The 23,470-nt window shown below is 35.4% G+C and overlaps 6 protein-coding genes across 8 annotated transcripts; 2 read left to right on the top strand and 4 right to left on the bottom strand.

The window, feature by feature from the left end:
- The first annotated feature begins 12 nt into the window (after positions 1-12).
- On the top strand, positions 13-1,485 carry LOC103829611. Of its 2 annotated transcripts, none has more exons than XM_009105288.3 (6): positions 13-290; positions 363-455; positions 527-614; positions 722-810; positions 940-1,051; positions 1,134-1,485. In XM_009105288.3, exons 1-6 carry the CDS (start codon positions 255-257, stop codon positions 1,316-1,318), a joined length of 603 nt encoding a protein of 200 aa, XP_009103536.1. In that variant the 5' UTR covers positions 13-254; the 3' UTR covers positions 1,319-1,485. The 2 variants fall into 2 exon arrangements, with proteins under 2 accessions (XP_009103536.1, XP_009103535.1); XM_009105287.3 differs by having other exon boundaries at positions 719-810.
- LOC103829612 (GDP-mannose 4,6 dehydratase 1) lies at positions 1,381-3,417 on the bottom strand. The gene has a single exon (XM_009105289.3). The coding sequence runs from the start codon at positions 2,749-2,751 to the stop codon at positions 1,645-1,647; it is 1,107 nt and encodes a 368-aa protein (XP_009103537.1). The 5' UTR covers positions 2,752-3,417; the 3' UTR covers positions 1,381-1,644.
- Positions 3,418-3,452: 35 nt separating this feature from the next.
- On the top strand, positions 3,453-6,934 carry LOC103829609 (zinc finger CCCH domain-containing protein 68). The gene is given in 6 exon segments (XM_033275343.1): positions 3,453-3,797; positions 4,350-4,505; positions 5,597-5,721; positions 5,827-6,075; positions 6,077-6,303; positions 6,306-6,934. Coding segments are annotated over 6 exon segments (1,221 nt in total). The 5' UTR covers positions 3,453-3,737; the 3' UTR covers positions 6,710-6,934.
- Positions 6,893-10,153, bottom strand: LOC103829608 (UPF0261 protein y4oU). 2 transcript variants are annotated; one of them, XM_009105285.3, is made up of 8 exons: positions 9,740-10,153; positions 8,824-9,675; positions 8,521-8,736; positions 8,248-8,443; positions 7,914-8,161; positions 7,662-7,840; positions 7,325-7,578; positions 6,893-7,231 (listed from the first exon to the last, which is right to left on the bottom strand). In XM_009105285.3, exons 1-8 carry the CDS (start codon positions 9,866-9,868, stop codon positions 7,077-7,079), a joined length of 2,229 nt encoding a protein of 742 aa, XP_009103533.1. In that variant the 5' UTR covers positions 9,869-10,153; the 3' UTR covers positions 6,893-7,076. The 2 variants fall into 2 exon arrangements, with proteins under 2 accessions (XP_009103533.1, XP_009103534.1); XM_009105286.3 differs by having other exon boundaries at positions 8,824-9,666; positions 9,740-10,151.
- A 1,242-nt stretch (positions 10,154-11,395) lies between these two features.
- On the bottom strand, positions 11,396-12,877 carry LOC103829888 (salicylate/benzoate carboxyl methyltransferase). The gene is given in 7 exon segments (XM_009105574.2): positions 11,396-11,760; positions 11,762-12,025; positions 12,101-12,217; positions 12,219-12,359; positions 12,447-12,485; positions 12,487-12,517; positions 12,843-12,877. Coding segments are annotated over 7 exon segments (708 nt in total). The 3' UTR covers positions 11,396-11,679.
- A 3,165-nt stretch (positions 12,878-16,042) lies between these two features.
- Positions 16,043-18,126, bottom strand: LOC103829607. The gene has a single exon (XM_009105284.3). The coding sequence runs from the start codon at positions 17,219-17,221 to the stop codon at positions 16,427-16,429; it is 795 nt and encodes a 264-aa protein (XP_009103532.2). The 5' UTR covers positions 17,222-18,126; the 3' UTR covers positions 16,043-16,426.
- Positions 18,127-23,470: the final 5,344 nt, after the last annotated feature.

Genomic DNA, 23,470 nt, shown 5'->3' with positions numbered 1-23,470 from the left:
ATGCTTTGTCTCCCCCATTAAATATCCGACGTGCTGTCGTTACCTTGATCTGTTTCAAAACATACTGTCGTCTAAATACCGTGAAAAGGGAGTTCGAAACGGCAAGGTGTCGGACTGCATAAAAATGAAACGCCATGAAGTTTTTCTGTCTTAAGTTGAAATAGCTAATCTCTCTTTCATTCTCCTCGGGGGAACCAGACCTGCGCTGAAACAAACAAACAAACAATTGGATTCCAAAGTTCGTTAACAATCACATGGGGGCATCAGATTCAACGCTATTAGGCGCCCAGGTAATAATTAGATAATTCTAGATTTGATTATTAAGCCATCTGGCTCGGTTAACCCTTGGAATGAATTAACAGGAGAATAGAGGAGGTGGAGATGTGATAACAACCATCTCTCAACGATCCGAGAAAGTGGATCCCATTCTCGATAATCTTAAATCCCTAACAGTTGTGAGTTACTACTAACTAACTACTAACTAACATCAAACACTGTTGATTTAAAAAAATTGTAATTTTGGCAGAGTAGTCCAATATTAAAGTCAGCTCCTCCCAGGGAAAGTAGCTTAACAGACATATTGGTGAGGAAAGCTTTATCGAGCTCCTCTTCCAGTGAGTTTGTATCTTTATACCTTATTAATTTTATATGTTTGTTTTCTCCTTTTCTTTTTTTTTTTCCTAATCAAATTTCTTGCTCTCACTGTTTCCTTTGCAAGAAGATACGGTGGATCCTAAAATACTTGTTGAGCTTTTCTCCATTTACCGTGAATGGCAAGACAGCAAAGCTCAAGATATTACCACCAGACAGGTCCGTCTGTCCCCCCTTTTCTTCTTTTCTTTTAACTGAACTGCATCTGTATGTGCCTCTTTCTTCTCATACTTTGGTTTGTAAATGAATTATTTATAACCATGTTTATTCTTCATGTAATGTAACTAGGAAGAAATAGAAAACAAGATTGAAGTGGCAGATGCTTTGACCACTAAACTTCTACAGAGGTTTAACCACTCCGTTTCCGCTATGAGGACCACTTCTCACCATTTATCTCAAGGTACCCTATCTATATATATATTTATATATCATTCATCCCTTGTTGATATACACTTAAACTACATATATATTCTTCTTGTTAGTTCATGGGCTGCAGGTGGAGCTTGGGGAGCTTAAGGGAAGGTTGACTGAGGTGATCAACAACTGCGATTCGTTATGTAAAAGAATTAACTCTGAGGGACCTGAATCTCTTAGGTCAACAGTGACTCCCTTTGTTCTTGCACCTCCTGATTCGGTCAGTACTCTCTCTTCTAAACAAGAGGCGTAAAAGAGTCAATACTCTTGTGTGACCATTGATAAGATTGGCTGTATACTTCCCACTAGTCTTTGATTTTTGCATAAATGCAAGATGATGGTTCTATTGTTCCATCTCCTTTGTGTTTTTCTTTTCTACTTCACGCTTTCAGTACTTGTTTTGTTAAGTTTGTTTTCCTATTTGTATAATCGCTCGTGAACAATAGGAAGCTATTTGTTGTAACGTAGGAAAATTCATATGTGATACAAAATCAAACAAGAAAATGGAAAGAAAAAAAAACTTGAAACAGAATATTAGATTCACATAATGGTAAGCCTGTTTTTTAGTTTGGCCAAGTTTTAAGGTTGCTGCTGAGCGTCAATGTAACCAGCATCAACGAGCACTTTCTCCCTCTTAGCCATCTCCAGATCTTCGTCCACCATCATCTTCACCAGCTGCTCGAACCCTACTTTGGGCTTCCACTTCAACGCTTCCTTCGCCTTGCTCGCGTCGCCTTTCAGATTGTCAACCTCCGTTGGCCTGAAGTACCTCTTGTCTATCTCCACGTGGTCTTTCCAGCTGAGGCCAAGGTACCCGAAGGACACTTCCAGAAACTGCTCGACCGTGTGAGACTCCTCAGTTGCCACCACGTAGTCATCTGGTTTCTCCTGCTGCAGCATCAGCCACATTGCCTCCACGTAGTCCCCCGCGAACCCCCAGTCCCTTGACGCCTGTATGTTTCCCAGGAAGAGCTTGGTCTGTAGTCCGACCTTGATCCTCCCCAGGGCCCTGGTTATTTTCCTAGTCACGAAGTTCTCGCCTCGGCGGGGTGACTCGTGGTTGAATAGGATCCCGTTGCAGGCGTACAGGCCGTATGCTTCTCGGTAGTTGACTGTGTACCAGTGAGCAGCGCATTTGGAGGCAGCGTAAGGAGATCTCGGGTGAAACGGCGTCGTCTCAGATTGCGGAGGAGGAGTTGACCCGAACATCTCCGAGGATCCGGCCTGGTAGTACTTGATGTTACGGCCATTGTCAGCCATGTGAGACCTCACCGCCTCCAGGAGGCGGAGAGCTCCAGTAGCTACGACATCAGCAGTGTAGTCAGGGATCTCGAAGGAGACAGCAACGTGGGACTGAGCAGCAAGGTTGTAGACCTCGTCAGGCTTGATGACGTCGAGCCAACGGCGGAGGGAGGAGGCATCAGAGAGATCAGCGTAGTGGAGCTTCATGCGAGCTTTGTTGGCGTTGTGGGGATCGACGTAGATATGGTTGATCCGCTGAGTGTTGTAATTTGAGGATCGTCGGATCAGGCCGTGGACCTCGTAGCCTTTTTGGAGCAGGAACTCCGTCAGGTATGATCCGTCCTGCCCGGTGATCCCGGTGACAAGTGCAACCTTAGCCAGCGCAATGCGAGAATCACTGGCATTAGGAGCTTCGGATCTGGACACATTGTCTTGGGAGGCCATTGAGAGGTGAGGTGTGTTTGATATTTTAAGCTCCTAGTAACACCACCTTATATATATAGAGGCCATGGAAGAAAGTGAGAGAAGGAGGTGGGGTTAGTTTGGTAAATTGAAGAGTGAAGCTGTAGTAACGCTACGTAAAGTCGTAGCTGTTTGGCAAATCGCCGGCAAGCGTTGACGGAATGTGATTTAATTAAATGATCAACGTAAAACATGGGCAGTTCAAATGGTAGTGGCCCTAGTGGGCTTGAATACCTACGAGCTCTTACGTTGAGGAGAATAAACACATAATGGACTTTAGTAATTGCCTGTCCCTAAAGCCATTTTAATTATATACAATTTCGAATTTTGGAGAGTTAATAAATATTCGTTCCGTTTGTTTTAAAATTGTGTACATAAATTAAAAAAATCACTAATTTTTTTTATTTTCTAAACAAAAACATCATTAATTATTTATCTAACCACAAATCAACCAATAATAAAATAGAAAGTATATTATCATTGATCATATAACATTAAATATTAATAAATTTTACATAGAAAACCGAAAACGTCATATAATTTAATTTGGAACATAAAATTTTCTCTAAAACGACTTATATTAAAAAATTGGAAAGAGTAAATGTTAACAGAGAAAACATAACCACTAAAAAGAGGTAGTTAAAAAAAAAGAGTTGTAAAATTTGTAATTGTAACGGAAAGTCTAATAAAAATTTAGTAGAATATGATTAGGAATGTGAGGGGGACACAGGCAGGGCAGCCGCCTCTATTTATATATAGTATTGACTGTGAAGTCTAGTCAATAAAATTAGGAGAGGGTTGCATATTTTAGGGTTTTCTTTCCACACAACACAAATCGTATCGCCGAAGTCTTTCACTTTTTCTTTTAACACTCATCTCTCTCTCGACAGAGTGTATAGGTCTATAGGAAAATAAGATTGCTTTTTTTGAATCTGGAGTTGATTTAGAAAGAAATTGTTTAGAACGAAATGGGTAGTAATGTGAAGAAAGCAAGGGTCTCATGGCCATCAGATAGTATGCTTTGTCAGGTATATCCACCCTTTCCATTAAAAAAAAAACCCAAAAAGAAAGAAGAAAGAGTTCGATGTTTTCATTGACGATTTCCCTCCCGGGTTCTTTATCTTCTTTTGTGAAAAAAATTAATTGATTCGACTTAAACCACTTGCTGAAGTTAGAAGCAGCAGTTATATCTCACTGTTTATTAACAGTAGTAATACTTGTAGCCAAAAATCAGAAGAAAATAATTGATTTGACTGAATTTAAATTTATTTTTAATTCGAACGAAGAGAATAATATAAACGTCATCATCTTTCACGCTAGTAAAGGAACCTAACTAAAATTATGAACAGTGTTTCAAAAAAAAAAACTTTAATTTTGAACAACAAATTCACATAACAATTCTTCTTCTTTCTCTTTTCTTTTCGCTGAGGAGTCTAATTATTATTGATGTAAAATGAGACTCAAAATCATTTAAATTCATACTTTTATTTGTCGTGGTTTAGAGATGAGATTTCTAACTAAATAAATAATAGTGTTATTAATTGTTTACTAAACAAAAAAATATTAATTATGAACAACAGGTGAAGATGTTTAAAACAGAAGATTATCCGGCTAAAGTTGGAGCACAAACATGTCGCAAATCAAAGGCCTCAAAGGATCCCCACCATGGAACTGTGTATTCAACGTCAACGAGGCCTCCTAACATTACCCTCATTACATGGAAACTCCCACCAAAAGTACTTTTATATTCTTTCCTTAATTGCAAACTATACCATATTCTTTTTTCTTTTTTTCCATCAATAATTTTATTTATTAGTGGAAAAGCTCAAATATTACAAAGCCCCTCCAACAAGGAGGCAACCTAATCAGCACAAACAAAGATCCATAAGCCCAAATCGAAAACCCTAGCTACCCAACAACCAAAAAAGGCATCGCCGCTCTCTCTCGTGATCCACCGCTTAGATCTGCGATGATACCCCCGCATCAATCGAAACCCCGGTGCCATCTCCAACGATCGATCCATCGGTACACACCCAATCTCGACAGCTCCACACCATCATCACCACTAACGCCTTCAAGATGGAGTTTCTATTATCGGAGAGCATCAATCGCAGGAGGAGAGCTCATCCGCCACCACTAATCACCACCACCGAAGAGAAGGCTTACCACAAACCATCGCCCAGTTACCACCAGAGAGCGTCAATCATCCTCCGACGAGAGCTCCTCCAGCCAAACCAACCCGAAATCGCTAAAAACTAAGGTAGAAACCCTAAAACAGAAATAGTAAACCACTAGCTGGTGGCGCAAGGCACATAACCACCTTCACACCCCGGAGACTAAAGCCAGCGAAAACGGAGCAGAGGAAACCTCCGCCTCCCGGAAACAAGACCGGCGACGATGGAGCTCTAGAAGCCTCCACCTCCCGGAAAACTAAACTTACTCGAAACAGACGACTTCACCACCCCCATCCTCCACCCGCTCGCGTCGTTACTCCAGACGCAGCGCCACCACTGGTGTCGGTTCACTCCCGGAAGTGACGACAACGGAAGAGGCCCGGACCAGAGCTCCGACAAGACGATAAGGAAAGGACGCGTAGGAAAAGCCGGAGAAAATTAATCAGTGGAAGATCGAATGAAGAGCGAAGGGCTCCGGCGACGGCACGCTCGCTCACGCGCCGGCCGGACGCCGGAGCTCTCAATCAGATCTGCTTTTCTCTCTCTACTTTTCTCTCTCTGGAAAATGCTTGGGACAAACTATACCACATTCTTCTTATGTTATGTTTTAATTAACCTCTTCAACTACTATTCTTGTTTGCTAAAACAAACAGTTTATTCTCAATGAGCATTTGCTTGTTGCAAGTGGTGAAGAGAGCACAGAAACGGGTTCTGAAAATTTGAGGATTGCAAAAGTCTTGGAAGCTTTCTATCCACACCGCTCTCTCATCCATTCCCGGTAGCCACTTTCTTCTTTTTTCTATATATAGATATTGCAAATGTCTCAGTCTTTTTTTTTTATATCTCATATCTCATTATGTGTCTCTAATCCGTTTTCATGTAGTCCTTTCATCTCACCGACGGCTGTACAAGTTGATGACACCAATACTCCTACCATCCGTGTCACTCCCATTGAGGACGACGAAGACCAACCTGCTCTTCAATCCTCCATCGCTCCCCCATCTGTTTTTGGGCTTGGACCTGACTTGAGCCTAACTGCTCTGTCTGCCTTGTTGAATACCAAGGAACAGGGGAGTCTGGTCGATGCTGGTTTACTTGTCAAGGTCCTCACTGACCCCACTATCATCAACAACCTTGAATGCTGCTGCTAAACCACTTGAAACTGGGAATAACAACAACACCACCAAACCACCTCCTCAACATGTCACTACTTCCTCAGCCAACTCACCTCCTGGAAACGGTGTCACCCCTGTTTTGGCGGCTGCCCAGTCCATTGTTTCTCATGTACCTACTCAGCCGAACACTTATCCACTGTCTTGTGCGCTCAAGCCATTGCCAAGAGTTGAAAAATCCTTGGAACAAGCTCAGTTGTAGTCTCAGAACCCCAATGTCAATCCGGAACTTGGAATATGATGAGTAGGGTCGAGGAATCAGTAGGAACTGGAACAGATGCTCAAAGTGCTTACCCCATGAACATAACACGTGATGACTATTTCAAAAACCTTATCAGGGAACACGGGGGTGTTGTTGCTCCGGCGACTAACAATTACAAAAGCCGAGTTAATAATAATAATAACAATGACAAGAAGAAAGCACTAGTAGTAAAGGTAAAGTCTCCGAAAGCATGCATGTTTTTCGGAAGAGGCAGAGGGTGTAAGCTTGGGGAGAGTTGCTTATACCTTCACGACCCCTCCAAAAGGTTGTCGACTTATGATGTAGCTGCAGCTGCTGCTCCCAGAGCTAAGAGACTCAAGTTCAGAACATGACCAAGTAGGTAACTGGTAAATAGCTTCAAAATAGCCAAGATTAACAAGTGATCCCATGTTTGGTTCCCCCTGTTACCTTTCTTTTTCGTTTCCAAACGTTGACCAAAATTCGAGCCTACAATTCTCTTCGGTATATTGTCGAATTGATTTTTTTTCCCCAGCAAAAAAAAAATACTGAAGAGATAATGATTGAAACGGATTTATTATATTTCAAAAATATAGAAACATCAACTAAACGTATATTACACAAGTAGAGATAGTAAGAGAAGAGAAAGAAGCATAGGCAAACCAAATGCAACAAACACCACAATAGACAAAAAGAGGAAATACACTACATACATGCAAGTGAACTTACTCTTTATTCACCTCACTTCATCGCTATGGACTTGTACTTTTGGACAGTGCTTGTTATAGCTTGCTCTACAGGTAGCCTTTCCATGCTTGACGCTCCATAGAATCCATGAACACAACCTTTTGTTCTCTTCAACACATACTCCGCCTCCTCTGGTCCCGATATCGGACCTAACCATACACACACACACACAAAAAAAAAGAGAGTTTACTACCAACCAAACAGTAACTATTTGACTCGTGAAAAAGTGTTACTACTAATACCTCCGTGGCAGAGCACTATGATGTCCGGGTTGAATCTACGAGCAGCATCTGCAATAGCTTGTACACGAACCACGCTTTCTTCCATCGACACTGCGGTCTTCGCCCCGATATTCCCAGATGTAGTGAGACCCATGTGTGCTACTATTATATCAGCTCCTGCTTTCGCCATCTCTTCTCCTTCTTTTGGGTTGAAAGCATATGGAGTCGTCAACAGCCCCATTCTATGCGCCTCTGCGATCATCTCAACTTCCAGCCTGCAACCACCCGACCATTAATTGGAGAGAAATTTAAACAAACTCACACAAGTGATTCTTGAAAAGGTTTGTAGCTAGCTTACCCATATCCCATTCCGGTCTCCTCAAGATTTTGTCTAAAATTACCGTCAAATAGACCGACGGTTGGAAAGTTCTGGACCCCAACGAAGCCAATGGACTCCAACTGCTTCAGAAAATAGTCCATACGTCGAAATGGATCAGTAGCGCATACCCCAGCAAGAACAGGCACAGCCTTCACTACCTGGATAAAGAGCCATGAGTAAGTAACGGGAAAAGAGATGTTTTTGCTCATTGAGTAAGAAGAAACACTTAACAGGCAAAACTTCATTAGCCATTTCGAGGACGACAGCATTGGCATCAGCGAATGGAAGTAAGCCAGCTAAAGATCCTCTTCCAGCCATCCGGAAACGTCCAGAGTTGTATATCACTATCAGATCAATCCCACCAGCTTCCTCAAACTTTGCAGATATTCCCGTCCCAGCTCCTCCCCCTATTATTGCTACTCCCTTCTTTATTTGATCTCTCAGCCTTCCCAAAATGCTCTGAGTTCGTTCTAGTGTTTCTGGACCCCAATCATGATGATTAAGTAAAAGCTTTTTAGTCCAAACATCCAACTCCTTATCAAATAGGAAAAGGAAAAAACGAAACCTGGTTTTGCATTGGGGAAACTTTTAGGACTGTATGGAATCCTTTCAGGCTTAGGCACATCAGGCTCTCTAGTTGAAGCCGTTTCAGAGCATCCCTCAGAGCGGGGTGCGAAGGTTGTAGGACAGATATCGAGAAATGAAGCAACCAATGCCTCTGCAAACTCAGGGTCATTGATGTGGTATGGATATTTATTGACCTGTCAAACAAGACAACCTTTCATTATACAAGCAAGTGAAGACAAACAAGATTATTTAGTTGAATAAGGAAATAAACCTGTCTGTCTTCATTTGCATGAATAAGACTTTGCAGTTCATTTACGAGAGTGCCACTGGCTTCTGGATCCCAGAAAGGCATCCCTGGAGCATCCAGTGCTGAGACGCCTTTCTCCGGAAGGCAAACCCTCACTTTTGATTTTGATTTATTCAGTTTATCTGCGATAAACCTTGCAAACTTTTTGTTCTCTTCTACTGTTGTTCTTATAAGAGAAACCTGCCAAAGACAGAAACAAACAAACATACTCACCTATTATTACTAAAAAAACAGAAGAAGAAAAACTCAAAGAAGAAACTTACTCACCTGTTCATTGTGAACATGAATCTTTCTTGTTTGGAAATGAGAAGGTATAGTATCTTTGCCACCAAAGTTGACCATGTCTAAGGCCCCTACACTTAACACCAACGGTATTCCTTTCTCTATGATAACATCGAAACGGGAACTATCGCACGCCATCACTCCTCCGACCACATGGTCCGCAACCTCGGTTGTTGTAACATCTATCACTCCCTGAATAAACCCTTGCTCAACCAAAGACTCCATCGCTCTGCCACCTACACCCGTGGCGTGAAACACGAGCGTCTCGTAACCTTGCCTTGTTAATATTCGCTGAACAGCGTTGACGCAGGGAGTCGTCACCCCGAACATAGTGATCCCCACAGTACATTTTCCCTTGTTGTCGTCGCTAGCGGGGGAGATTGTAAGCCTCCCGAGAACCATACCGGCGAAAGAAGCGGCGGCATTTGAAAAAACAACTTTGCTAACGCTGTTGAGACCGCAGACATCGACCACGGAAGGGATCAAAACCAGATCAGAGGTCCCAACGTAAGGCTCGGTTTGACCGCTGGCCACTGTGGAGACAATGGCCTTTGGTACGCCGATGGGGAGAGACCTGAAAGCGGAGGAGATGAGAGACGTTCCTCCGCTCCCGCCGAGGCCAATAGCCCCAGCGAGAGAGTTATCCTCAACGGCTAGCTTAAGAAAACTCTCAAGGCATTGGCTCATTATAGCAACGGCCTTGCCTCTATCGTCTGGAAGTTTGGCTGATGATAGAAGTTGATCTCTTTTAACGAATGCAAAGTCGGGGACATTCTCCACTTCCTTATGATCAGGACTGGCCGAAACGTCCACAATCACAACCTCAACCTGATCGAACTAATTAACATGTCAGAAGAAAGAGATCACAAACCAGACTGTTTTATGATCCACTCGAGTGTACCTTGGGAGATGAGTTGCTGTTGGAGAAGGCCCCGATGTTTGATCGAACTGATCCGGCAAGGAACCGTAGCTCATCGAGCTTCGTGTCGGCTGTTCCGACACAGAAGACTCGGAATGTTCCGCCTGGCATCGCCGTCGTTGTCGGATTATTATAGAATTACAAAACAAACAAACAAACACACTTTTCTTTAAGTGAATGGAAACTTGGTGATTGCTCTCGATCCTGTTGACTGAAGTGAGATCGTTATCTCTGTTGAATCGTGGCGACGTCTCTTCACTACACATCAGTACATCACTCGCTCATATTCATACCTGCTTTTGTCGGTTGGTGGCATCATCCCCGATCTGTTTTTGTATATTTTCGATTTTATCGTATTTGGCATGGAGTTTCTGTTGTTCTACCGATTTGCCGCTATAGATTACCTAACTCTCCCTATTCGTTCATATATTTCAGGATGATCCAACTCTTTTATTTATTTCGAAATTACCCTTTAGAGTATTGTTTATGACAGTGAAGCCCTCGATTTTTTATGTTATATAAATAATGGGCCCAAAGTTTATTTCTTTAACGATTTGCATATTTCAGCCTTATTTTGTGTTAAAATTATTTGCTCCATATTTTTCCAAATTCTTTATTTTATCATAAATACTAGGTGTTCTGCCCGCACATGCGGGCATAGTAGTCTTATAGATATTTATTTTTTTATAACTATTAAATCTAAATCAATATAATAAATTATTAACTATGTTTTTAAAAAGATAAATCAAACAAATTTTATATTTTATAATAAAAATATTATTTCAGATAAAACACAACATATTTAAGAATTATCTTATGTTTTCAAAATATATTTTATTTTTGAAAATTTTATTATATTTACTTATATCAATTATCAAATATAACATATAAACAAAATATTATTAATGTATATTCAATTATCAAATTTTAAATTTTAAAAATAAATTTGCTTATTGTTGTGTTAAATTTTAAAAACATTCACATATATTTTAGAAAATATATTTATTCGTCTGATTAACATTTAACTATAAATTGTTTTATATCTAACTATAAATTTTATAATAAAATACTATATTCAGATAACAACAGAATATATCTAAGAATAATCTTATGTTTTTTTTTAACGCTGATTTATTATGATCTTACAATTATGATATAGGAAAGATTACATAGACGATTCGACAACCGACAATACTACCTGCCTTATGAAGACCTACGCCTAACTGCATCACTTGAGCCGTCCTATGAAGATCCACGTCTGACCAGATTTACTTGCACCATGTTGAAGATCCCTTACAAGTCTTTCCTCTGTAGTCTGCATAATTGTTTAATAAACCGCTCTCTCCGGGACTTGAAACCTGGATTTCCTGTAATCTGCAATAAATTGCATAGTCTGGGATTCGAACCCCAGACCTGGGTGTAGAAGCCTTTAAATTGAATGATCTTATGTTTTAAAACATGTTTTTATTTTTGAAAATTTTATTATATTTATTTATAGTCAATTATCTAATATAATATATAATATAATAGTATTAATAGAATTTCGTTTTAAATTATTTATATTTTAGATAATACTTCTTATTATTAATTTTAATCACCTATTTAATCAGATATATTTTAAATTCGTTTTTATTTTTGACTAATTTATATAATTTATTTATTAAAGGTATAAACGATTTATTATTAATTTTAATTATTTATTTAGTAAGATAGATTTGAAATTCGTTTTTATTTGACTAATTTATATAATTATTCATTAAGGGTATAAATGATATTAACTGCTCTAACTTTTAACGTGAGAGCTTTGTTGCAAAAATTTACTTCGTAAATAATAGTATAGTATAGATTCTCATCTGATAGGAGTGAGAGACGAAAAAGATGTTGATGGGACCAAATTACAAGGGCAATATATAATGAAATTATTATTTTCTAATCAAGGAAACGACAAGAGTAACTGTCGTTTTGCTAGTGCAGCCAGCAAGTTAGGACGCATGGTATGCATAACTTGTTAAACAATGCGTCAATAATATCATCCCCGAAGTGCGCTGCAAGCATCGATTCACTCACCGCTCTGATACATTTGGCTTCCTTTTCCCCTGCTTTACATTCCTCGTGGTTACTACTACTCTGGCCGAGATCAAATCCATGAATTTCCAAGTCATTGATCTCAAAGGAGCCTTCGTTTTGAATCACCTCATTCACTTCTTCTTTGCTTAGATCATAAAACGGCATGTTGAATGACTCAACCTTTGATGCACTCACAATATCCTATATATATATATATTAACAGGATCGAATAATCTTATATAAACCATTAATTAGCTAAATATATATATAAGTTACCTCAAAGACTAGGTCGCGCATAGATTCAGATAGCAGTGTCCAAAAGTGACAACAATCTCTATAGAGTGGATCATCAAGAGTGTTTCTACCAATGAAAGTGAGAACCATGCGTCCATTTACAAACCATCTCTTCAGAACGCATTCTTAGAAATGTTCCAAAGTCTCTTTGAAATTGATTCAAGTAAGCCTCGTATGCACTAGGAAGGCTTGAAGTTGTTATGTACACACTCGAGGTATTCTTCTCAAGTCCTTGGGGAACCTTAATTATAAACCCACACAATTCCATTGTTAGATCCATATATGTATCCTTTTACTTATAAAACGGATGGAAATAAATATGTAAGACCTTAGAGAGCCAATGAAGACTGTAAGATGAATGTACGTACAAAATGGAGACTATTGCGGGGAAACAAGCAGCTTCAAAGAGATTACCGTTCCATAGAATTTGATGCTGCTTTTTGAAGTAACCATAGTTTGCAGCAAGAACTCCATCACTGTCACATGAAGAACCATCAACGATTGAAGCCGGTAAGATCCGTCGCCACCATCTGCAGTAGATCTGTCAATTACCTTTTCTAAACGGTTCAATTGAACCGAAACTTTTATCTCTCCAAATCCATTGGAAGAAGCATACAAAAGAAGAATAAAAAACTTTGCCAGATTTAAAACAAATTGGCAATCAAACAAACCAAGTAACGAGGAGTAAATCAAATCAAAGAAAGAGAAGCAGAACGAATCAAACAAGCCGATAACGGAGCTATAGAAACCTCCCGCCATCGGCTTGAAACTATAAAAAATCTCTTTTTTTTTTTCTTTCGACGGCTCGCATATTCTATTTATGTAACTATTTTCATGTTTTCTACTATACGCCACGCCACGTAAATCCTGGCATGCAAAACACGTAAATTACATCGGACTTCTACATATTATAGTTATGTTATATAGTATATCTGTATAATTTTAGGCTATAAAATCGATATTAATTTTCAAATTGTTAGAATTCTCATATTTTAAACGTATGAAGATAACGAAAACAGTTACAAAAAAAAAATGAAGATAACGAAAAGTGATGGTAGCATACGAACACACAATTTTTTTTAATTAACCTTGGGGTATACCAAATTTATGGAGAGATAGATCTTCGTTTTGGGTATGTGAATGAGCTGTAAACAGAAATACATATTCGTATAAGTGTTCGGTTTCGGCCATCAAGCGAATCGAGCATAAAACGTGTTGATGTCCTAAAGTTTTTTTTTTTCAATGAATGTAAAATTTCATTCAATCAAACTGTACTACATTTAATGCAACTGTTTTTTTTATCATTTGACCACGGGTCTAGGAAAAAAATAAAGTCCACTTCACCAAAATTTAGCTTGGACAACGGAAACACGGGCACTATTGAACCATCTGAAATCACAACATTTCTAGGCTCATTATAAACCACGCAGGTATCGTAGTGTTGAGTATTCGTAGCAGAAGCCTGCTTGGTTACGCCTAAAAGAAATTACGCTGAAGTAGACTTTCGTGCCGCGCTTCACTCATTATCTGTTTCACTTTCTAGGATTTGCTTCTTTTTCTTTCTCTTATAATAGAATACGTATATAATCAAACAGGTTCTTGGGATTAATATTGGATAGTTAAGATAACTAAATATATGGGTGAACAGTGTATATTTGATGTGTGCTTATCAATAATATCGCTATTCAAGTATTTTAATTAATTTTAAGTTTTTTGTCCATGATATTGATATGATATCTATGTAAACATCGTATATCTCTTATATAGTCAAAAATTCAGGAATAGGCTTAATTAAGGTACACACGTTTAAGTGAAACAGAGAGTTGAGTACTCAAAATGACATGTCCAATCAATTTATTGTCTTCTTTATGTTTTTTCTTTTGTTACTTCAAACCCTATGTATGAAATGCATGTGGATTACAGTGTAAGTAGGCATTCAGTTTTATTAATAAAACCATTTCTGTTATTTGTATTTTTTTTTGAAGAAAAAAAGGTTAAACACGGATCTATTAAGAACACTGATCTAACTTCCGGATGGGAGGTGTAGCCCACGACAGACCTTTTCTCATGTTTTCATACAGACGTATTTTTATCTGTAGTGAGTAGAATAATGTTACTTAGTTTTCGTAGCAGGAAGATTGAATCCAAAATGTGTTTGCATCCGAGAGCCGTCCACTATCACTACTATTGGATAGGCACACAAATAATCGAACTCTAGGATAAAAACGAAAAGTGTAAGATATATCATTTCTAGCAACGTATCACCAGTAGGTGGGCAGGGTCCGGTACGACGCACGTTGGCGTATGAACACGTAACGATACTGATTAGTCAAAAAAAAATATTTTGTATCAAAATGTTTTCAATTTTGTTTTTGAACAAAAAATGCTTCCAATTTGATTCATAGAAAAATGTGATTTTTGCATATTAATGAGATTAAATATACTATATACATTGTTAATATAATGCAAATAGAGTATTTATTTTGGGACTCGCATGATGTTATGGATCTTTATTGAATATATAAAAAATATTTGAACAATTATTTTTGTAACTATTTTCATAATTTATATTAATAAATATTTTATGCAGTAATATGTATTTTAGCAAAAGAAAATAAAATAAATTAGGTTGTGTTAGAAAAAGGCCTATTGATGGTAAAGTTGCTTAATGACAAATCCAAAAACACCAATAGCAATCACTGTTGGTGGTGGAATGATCATGATTACTCCTAATTTAAAAGTGTCGGCCTGTACGAATTAAAAACTAAATGCAACGATCAATAACCCAGCAAGAGTCAAAATCAAACAAAATTATTTAAAAATAATATCATGCACAAGATGGATCGGCTTGATATCGGAGAAAAGCTGGGTAAAAGAACCGACTTTTATTCTTGTCGAGCAGAGATTACGGGACTAAGTGAAAAATAAAGTCACTTTTCTTCTTAATTTTTATGCGTAGGTGTCTGCATAAAAAGTGAAATTTTCTTAAAACTTTTTTGCATTCGAAATTATTGCACTATGATTGGTGCCAGTACCCACCAGAAACACGGCAGCTTCAGCAAATTAGTACTACTATTTTAAATTTGATTGAGTTTCTTAACTTCTTTTAAGCTTACAGTCGAAGACTTGTAGATCACTGAGATGACTTACTAGACCATCAATCATATTGCCATGAAGCATTAGAATGAAGCTTCCTTTGATTTACTATATAAAAATAATTAGGCATGCACTCTCTTTTCGATTATTACCAATCCCAATACATATATATCCATTTACTATCTTGTTAATTTCCTTTAACACAACATCTAGTTTTCCATTACTATCTTTTGGATTATTACTAATCCCACTACATATATCCCGTTTACTATCGCCATTGTCAACTTCCTTTAACACAAGTACACAACATCTAGTTTTCCATTACTATAACCACACCTTGTGTGCCAGTGTCTATGCTTGTATCTGAATACGATACAGCTGAGATTTTTTTTTTTGGATAATTAGTATATAATCGTTAGGATGTTGCATGCATGGTCACATCCATCTGGAGGACGTAATAGATATTTCTTGCATGATTAATTATTTCAGGCGTGCGACTTAGTTGATGTAAAAGTCCAAAAAACGCTATTATGAGGAAAATACTGTATATGAAGAAAAGTAAGTGCGAGACTGAATAAACTATTAAACGGGCACACATATATCATTGATCAAGTGATTGGATCGTGCTAAAAAAGGTCATGCCCTGCAGATTTGATGTAAAAAATTCGAAGATTATGGAGATGGTCTATATACTATTCCTAAAATACATGTTAAGTAGTGTAATTTAGGATATGTAGATAGATACTATTTGTTTATTGACGTAATTGTTGATTTTTTTTGTTTAGTTTTTTCTTTCGGATGTAAGGTCTAATGCGAAGACAAAAAGACAGACACTGATCAAAGTTTTTTATAATTAAACAAAAACTGAAAAAAGAGATAGTTATCATAGTCACGAGACAACAAGTCTACTTTCAAGTTTTGTATCATCAAACTGAGGAAACGAAGTGACACTCACTAACTATAACAAACAACGTACAAGATATATAATTATATATCTTCCATCCATGATAAGCAACTAATTACAACTGTACATAGAGAGAGAGAGAGAGAGAGTAGAGATGAGATTTGTACACACTAACTGGAATATTGAAATAAGATTCCATGTGGTTGATTTTTTAACTTTGGCGGGGAGAGAACCAGATGCCATTTTTTATAATATTGGTTAGGCTTTGTTGTGGACAACGACGGATAAAGATTCTTGGCGACGAAATATCAGCTGTTTGGCAATGAAAGCTTCGATCGTTTTCTGAAACTCTTCGTTGCTAGGTTATCCTCTGCATAACTATTCTTATCATTCTTATTATTATTATGGCCGATTCTCATGCACTTTTCAGTCTCCGATCTCTGGAGAGAAGAAGGTTTAGGGATCACCACCATATGATCATCATCATCTGCACTAGTCTGCTTTATGTCGGATTTGCTTCTTCCATACACCTTGAGCTTATTGTTTTCTTCACGAGGAATATCTGAACTCATCAAATCAATGACGATCACCTCTTTGTCATCGTAAACGATCTTCTCTTCCAACTCATCTGCTTCTTTGTATTGATTCTCAACAGATCTGACCAACGCCTCGTATATATCTGTGTCTGCGTTTAGGGCAGAAGAACCTCTGTCGTTATCCTCTTGAGATGATTTGGTGAGGAGAAGGACGACGATGCAGTTCCCGAGGAGGAAGACGAAGAGAGGAGTGGATACAACGCCGGCGATACGGCGGAGAAACTCTCGGGAGATTTGGACGGCGAAAGGAAGGCGGGAAAACGTCCAAAAGAGGAAGAGGATGGCTACGCAAACCTCAGCAGCGCGGAAGAAACGGCCGACTCTGTGGAAACTGTTGTAACGCCGCAACGCCTTGGCTTTCTCTGCTTTCACGCTGTCGAAATCGAGTGGGTCCATTTTTTTTCTGAGAGAAAGGATGATTTGATTAGAGTAGTGTGTAAGAAAAGAGAGTGACTCTTTAGATGGAGAAAAGTGGAGCGTGCGCCTCTCCCCACATATCTCTCTCATTTATAGACTCATCTCTCCACTCCCAGTCCAGACTCCTTTTTTATTTTCTTCAAATAATTGTCACTTTCCCTCTTCTTCTTTTTTTATATATATCTAACTTTTTTTTTTTTTGTCACAGATATATATATATCTAACTTGGATATATATTCCAATTATTCTTCCAAATGTAACACACCACTTGTACCTATTATAATATATATCTCCTTCTAATATCCAATTATTAATAAGCAGTCAATTTGTGTACTTTTGAAAATAAGGTGATAAAGATAATACATTTTGCAGTAATCATCATACAAGTTACAACTACTACTCACTTTTGAAAATAAGGTGATAAAAACGTCTATAACTCATTTCTATATTTATCTCAATAACATTTAGATATATTTGTACTTTAACCTAATTTTTTTTTCTTTTTCTAAAATAGTATTACTATTTTCCTCTATATTTGAAGGAAAAACTAACATTTATCTATTTTCTTCTATACTTATAGAAATGATATTCTTAAGGATATATTGAATAAAATTTCAACTCTATTGTAAGGTTTTGTCTAAAATAAAAATTAGCAAAATACATTGAATCTATACTATACTAAAAGGGGGGGGGGGGGGGGGTATAAGCTCCTCTTAGAGTGTCCACGTAGGCACAAAAAATCATCCAATCAGAGAGTCCGAAGTTGCCATGTCATTTCATTTATTTTTTCGTAAAAAATGAAAAAATAATGCAAAAGAAAGGATCGAACCCGGGTTAGTATGACATAAATATAAGTCAGATACCACTAAGTCATTGAAACTTTCTTGGACACATATACAAGAATCACTAAATATGTAATCATAAACTCTTATGTACATTTACAATAATATGGATTCAATTTTCAAGACTCCGATACTTTGTTTTGTAAAAAAAAAAATAAGTAAGTGACTAAGCTAATATATTCTTTGAAAGTGTGAGAACCTTGACAAATATGAAAAAGCATAGATTTTTGTTTTCGTGACAAAGTTAAGAATTTTGTAAAATTAAGTTTAACATATAAATTTTCGTGACAAATATGAAAAAGCATAGATTTTTGTACAATTTTGACAAAACAACTCAAAACATAGTTCTCTAATGTCTTAATAAAATATTATTTAAGGATGCAATAATTAAATATATCAATTCAATAAATTTTGTAATTTATAGACAAAACAATAACACAACAAATTTTGAAATATTTGTTTAACCTATTGATTTCTTTTCACGAGAATCCAACTAAACAAGATAAAAAAAACAATTAGATTTATTTAATTACCATTTTATTCAATTTTGATTAATTTCAAATTGTAATAATGTATCTTTTTGAAGTTACAAAAAAATAATGTTCTTTTTTTATTACACTAGCATTATATATAGATTCCATATACACAAATAAATATAATATAACAACATAAGTTTGTTTTCTCTGATTCATATAAAAACTTTTTAAGTTATCCACCAAAGAAAATTAATTAAGTCAATCAAATTGTTAGAATACAACAAGTTAATATATATAATTTTATTTTAAATTAAATTATTTAAAAAGTGTATTTTCATTAAAAACAAAATAATAAATAAGTAAAACTGATTTGATGGTAATTTTTATGACATATATATATATTATGTGAAAGAAATATAAGCTTAATATGGAAAAAATCTTAAATACAAAAAAAACTCTAAAATTAACAAAAAAACTAATAAAAAATAAACTATGATATCAATTAAAAGGTTTTTAGACAATATTAATAAAATATTTAAGCGATAATTAGACAAATTTGATTTTTTTTGCCAGCCAAAATTTTATTATTAATTAGCATCAGTTATTTCAAGATGTTTAAGAAAGGATTGACTTAAATGATATATGAACTATGAATAGTAGTACTTTGTAAAGTTGACTTAGATAACATATCTGCACATCATTTTCAGTCTTTTTTGATGCATAAATTCAATTTCTTAAGAGCAGTTATTCCACAAAGAGATCATATGAGATATTGTTTTGATATTCAGATTTGTTTCTTGACTGTTAAGAAGATTGATAACTGTAAAAATGTCTCATTCGAATATTATATGTCTATAACCGAATCCCTAACATGAGACAACTTTGTTTAAAAAGTAAATAATTTTGTTTTTTTTATATTATATAATACATATATATTATTTACTGATAATAAAAATATAGTTATTCATCTATCACAAATATCTATGCAAATATGTGAATCAAATACAACAATCAAACAACATAATGATTTCCACAAAGAAAATTTTAAAAAATATATTTATGTTAGGTAGTCTTATTTTATATTCTTTAAATAATGTAATACAATATTATGCATTATTTTTTTTAGAATTGATAAATACATATATATCAGTTAGACAAATTAAGCGATAATTAGACAAATTTTTTTTTTTTGCCAGCCAAAAGTTTATTATTAATTAACATCAGTTATTTCAAGATGTTTAAAAAAGTATGGACAAAAAAATAGGATGGACATAAATGATATATGAACTATGAATAGTATTTTGTAAAGCTAACTTAGATAACACATCTGCACATCCATTTCCAGTCATTTTTGATGCCTAAATTCAATTTCTTCAGAGCAGTTATTCCACAAAGAGATCGTATGAGATATTGTTTTGATATTCAGATTTGTTTCTTGACTGTTAAGAAGATTGATAACTGTAAAAATGTCTCATTTGAATATGATATATCTATAACTGAGTCCCTAACATAAGACAAGTTTGTTTTAAAAGTAAATAATTTTATTTTTTTATATTATATAATAAATATATATTATTTACTGATAATAAAAATATAGTTATATATCTCTCACAAATAACTATGCAAATATGTGAATTAAGTGCAACAATCAAACAACATAATGATTTCCATAAAGAAAATTTTTAAAAAAATATATTTATGTTATGTAGTCTTATTTTATATTCTTTAAATAATGTAATACAATATTATACATTATTTTTTTTAGAATTGAAAAATACATATAATATCTACGCGCGGTTAAAAAATCTAGTATGTTTTAAAAGAAAGGTCATTTGATATTAATGGCTAGCAGTTATATATACCGGGTTTTTTTTACAACGAAAACATATTTTAAAATTTGTAGCAAAATACATTGAATATGTTTTAAAAGTAGCAGTTATGTATCCCGGATTTTTTTACAACGAAAGGTCATTCTGCAGTTATACATACCGTTAATCAGAATTTCATTTTAAACATATTTTTTTTGTTTGCTGTATAAATGATTCACATCTCACGACTTTCAAAACTCATACATGCATCTATTATCAAATACAGAAATGTAAAGGCAACAAAACATAACTGAACAGAGCAAAGTCGTAAAAAGTTGCGTAACAAATAAGAATCAGCGTGTGTGTTTTCTTCTTCACGTGATGCGTATGGCATCCGTATAAACCACCGCTGTTAGAGTGTGTACCACTTCGTCTTTGCTTAAACTCTCTAATCCTTTCTCGTGCATTTCACCGTTTTGTTTATAAGTCCAGTTTCTAGTATTTGCTTAGCAATTCTTTTTCTTTCCCGTGATTACACCGTCTCATTTACGTTATCAATATTTTTTTTAGCTCTATGCTCCATCTTCAAAAAAAATGCTCCATCTTCAGGTATCCTCTATCTTCTTTTTCAGTTACCTTTTACTAGTTTATTTTCCATGACAATAATGATAAATGAGCATTTGTATATGCATGATTCCTTCCTGGAAATAAAACAATATTATAATGAGCATTTGTATATGCATGATTCCTTCCTGGAAATAAAACAATATTATAGTATGTCGATGACTAGGTGGGGATCGGACAGTTGACCGGATGGGAGAAAACACACAAGAATTATTGTTCAACGCGACATTTACAAGTTACAACTAATTAATTTAATTGAGAAAATGACAAAATTTGGATCAGTTGATGAATTCAATGTCAAGTGAGACTAAATATACTTATTGACGCTCTCATTTCGATCGCCACAACTAAGGAACAATATCTCGATTGGATTGTTTTAAAAATATACATACTGTATTGCTTGTAGTTAATGAAAGAAGAATGTTATTTACTATCAAAATCGTTATTAGTGAATGTTCAAAAAAAAAATCGTTATTAGTCGGACGACAAATTATTGGACAACAGTATTATACTATCACTTACATGCAGAATTGATTCCTTAACTAAAGACGCAATTAAGAGGAACTTAATCCTCTTGCATGTATATTTTTAAGAACATGATAAATTATTCGCGCTTATAGTACTTACACAATAATTTAATTAGCATTTGCGGAAAATTATCACCAACACGGCAAACCTATAACAGATATAAAACCATAAATATAAAGTTTTTTAAAATCGCTAACTTTTCCATAAATCATCAAAATCACAAGAAACCTTTCGAATAGGGGTGTTCAATCCGGATATCGGTTCGGTTTCGGTTCGGTTTTTTTCGGTTTTCGGTATTTCGGTTAGTAAAATATAACTACCATTCTAAATCCATATTTACTTCGGTTCGGTTCGGTTTATATACCGTCGGTTTTCGGTTTATTCGGTTTTATACCAAAAAACATAATTATTTTGTTTGAGATCATATTATATGAATTTTAGAGTCATATTGTCAATACAGTCATTTATTAAAAATATATTACATGTTCAAATAAATGAACAAAAAAGTAAAAATGCCTCTACCATCAAATAAAATAATCAAATATATAACTAAAATCAAAGCTTGAAATTTTGAAAATAAAAATATGAAACAAAATAGAAACATGAAAGAAAAGTTTTCCCACTCTTCCATATTTAGTGTTCGTTAAAGTTATACTTTTTCAATTGAAAATTTTCCATTAATTATTGTCCATCAAATTTATAATCTTCATATTAATTTAGTGAAGACTAAAATAAATCAAAAAGATAAAAAAAAAGACTTAGAAAATAAGATGTATGAATTGCGATGTATTGTTATTTAGTTATAGTTCAAACGTTTTACAAATTAAGGTTTTTTATTACTATAAAATTATGGTAATAGTTATTAACACAAATTTAACTTATGTAACAAATAGATTTTCATGTATTGTTATAAAATAGATACATATTTACATGTTTCTACTTTTAATCGGTTTTGTTCGGTTTATTCGGTTTAATCGGTTATATACCAAACCATATCCAAATCCTACGGTTTTTATAAAATTATATCCATTCGGTTTATATGGTATATACCAAAACCAAACCATATTGTCTATTTCGGTTCGGTTCGGTACGGTTCAGTTTTACCATATTGAACAGCCCTACTTTCGAATAATAATGGTGCTAATTAGTAGATAATTCGAACAAAAGAAAGTTTAAAATAGAAAAAAGTTATTGGATATACAGGCTGGCTCGACCCATGATATGTATATAGTATGGATATATTTGCTTCCGTTAAATAGTTCCCTTTAAAATTATGCGCATGTAAATTACATGCTGTAATACTATTCCGAAGCATCATTCTTCTATCCACAGACGCACACTTGCACGCACGCGTAGATTTGTAAAATTCAGGGATTTATCGTATTCAAATTTGGTAAAAATATAGTAAGTACCATATATAATTTATAGGAGGAGATGAGTAGGGACGCATGGCAGAAGATTGTTTTCAATGTTGGGGTGCTGATTCAAGACTTTGACCACTGTAGGCTATGTGGTCAGTGACAAAATCATCATCAATTTCAGGACTATTTTCTGCACGGTACCGTAGTATTAAACCCTTTTTCAGTTTTCACTCTGATATCTATTTTATTTGACTCAAAGTCTTCTTCATTGTCTGACCACAACATTGCGTTAAACTGTACTTTATAGATTGAGATTGACAGAGCGATGGACGCATCATGACATCTTTGAATACATATATATTTAAGGAAAAACGACATTCAGTTTTTACCTTTAATGACAAGACGCTCTGTGTGCTCTGGCGTGTGGCAAGCCATACACTCCAACCCAGCTGACTGTCTACATGCAGTTTCTAATCTCGGGTAATTTATCTTATCTGCAGCGGGGTTTAATTTGCTTATTAAAATATAGTCATCTATACTAATAACCTCGTGTAACTTATATAACCTGCAGCCTTGTTAGGGGTTTATTTTGTTTATTAAAATATTAGTCATAGATATTAAATATCCTTCAAAATTTCGACACGAAAACTAACTCACACATGATTATCAACGAGTCCATTGTCCATAATGTGATGAATGA

This window comes from Brassica rapa, chromosome A07, assembly GCF_000309985.2.
Source record: "Brassica rapa cultivar Chiifu-401-42 chromosome A07, CAAS_Brap_v3.01, whole genome shotgun sequence".
Lineage (NCBI taxonomy): Eukaryota > Viridiplantae > Streptophyta > Magnoliopsida > Brassicales > Brassicaceae > Brassica > Brassica rapa.
Note: the sequence above shows the minus strand (reverse complement) of the source record. Positions and strands in the feature narration are given on the sequence as shown.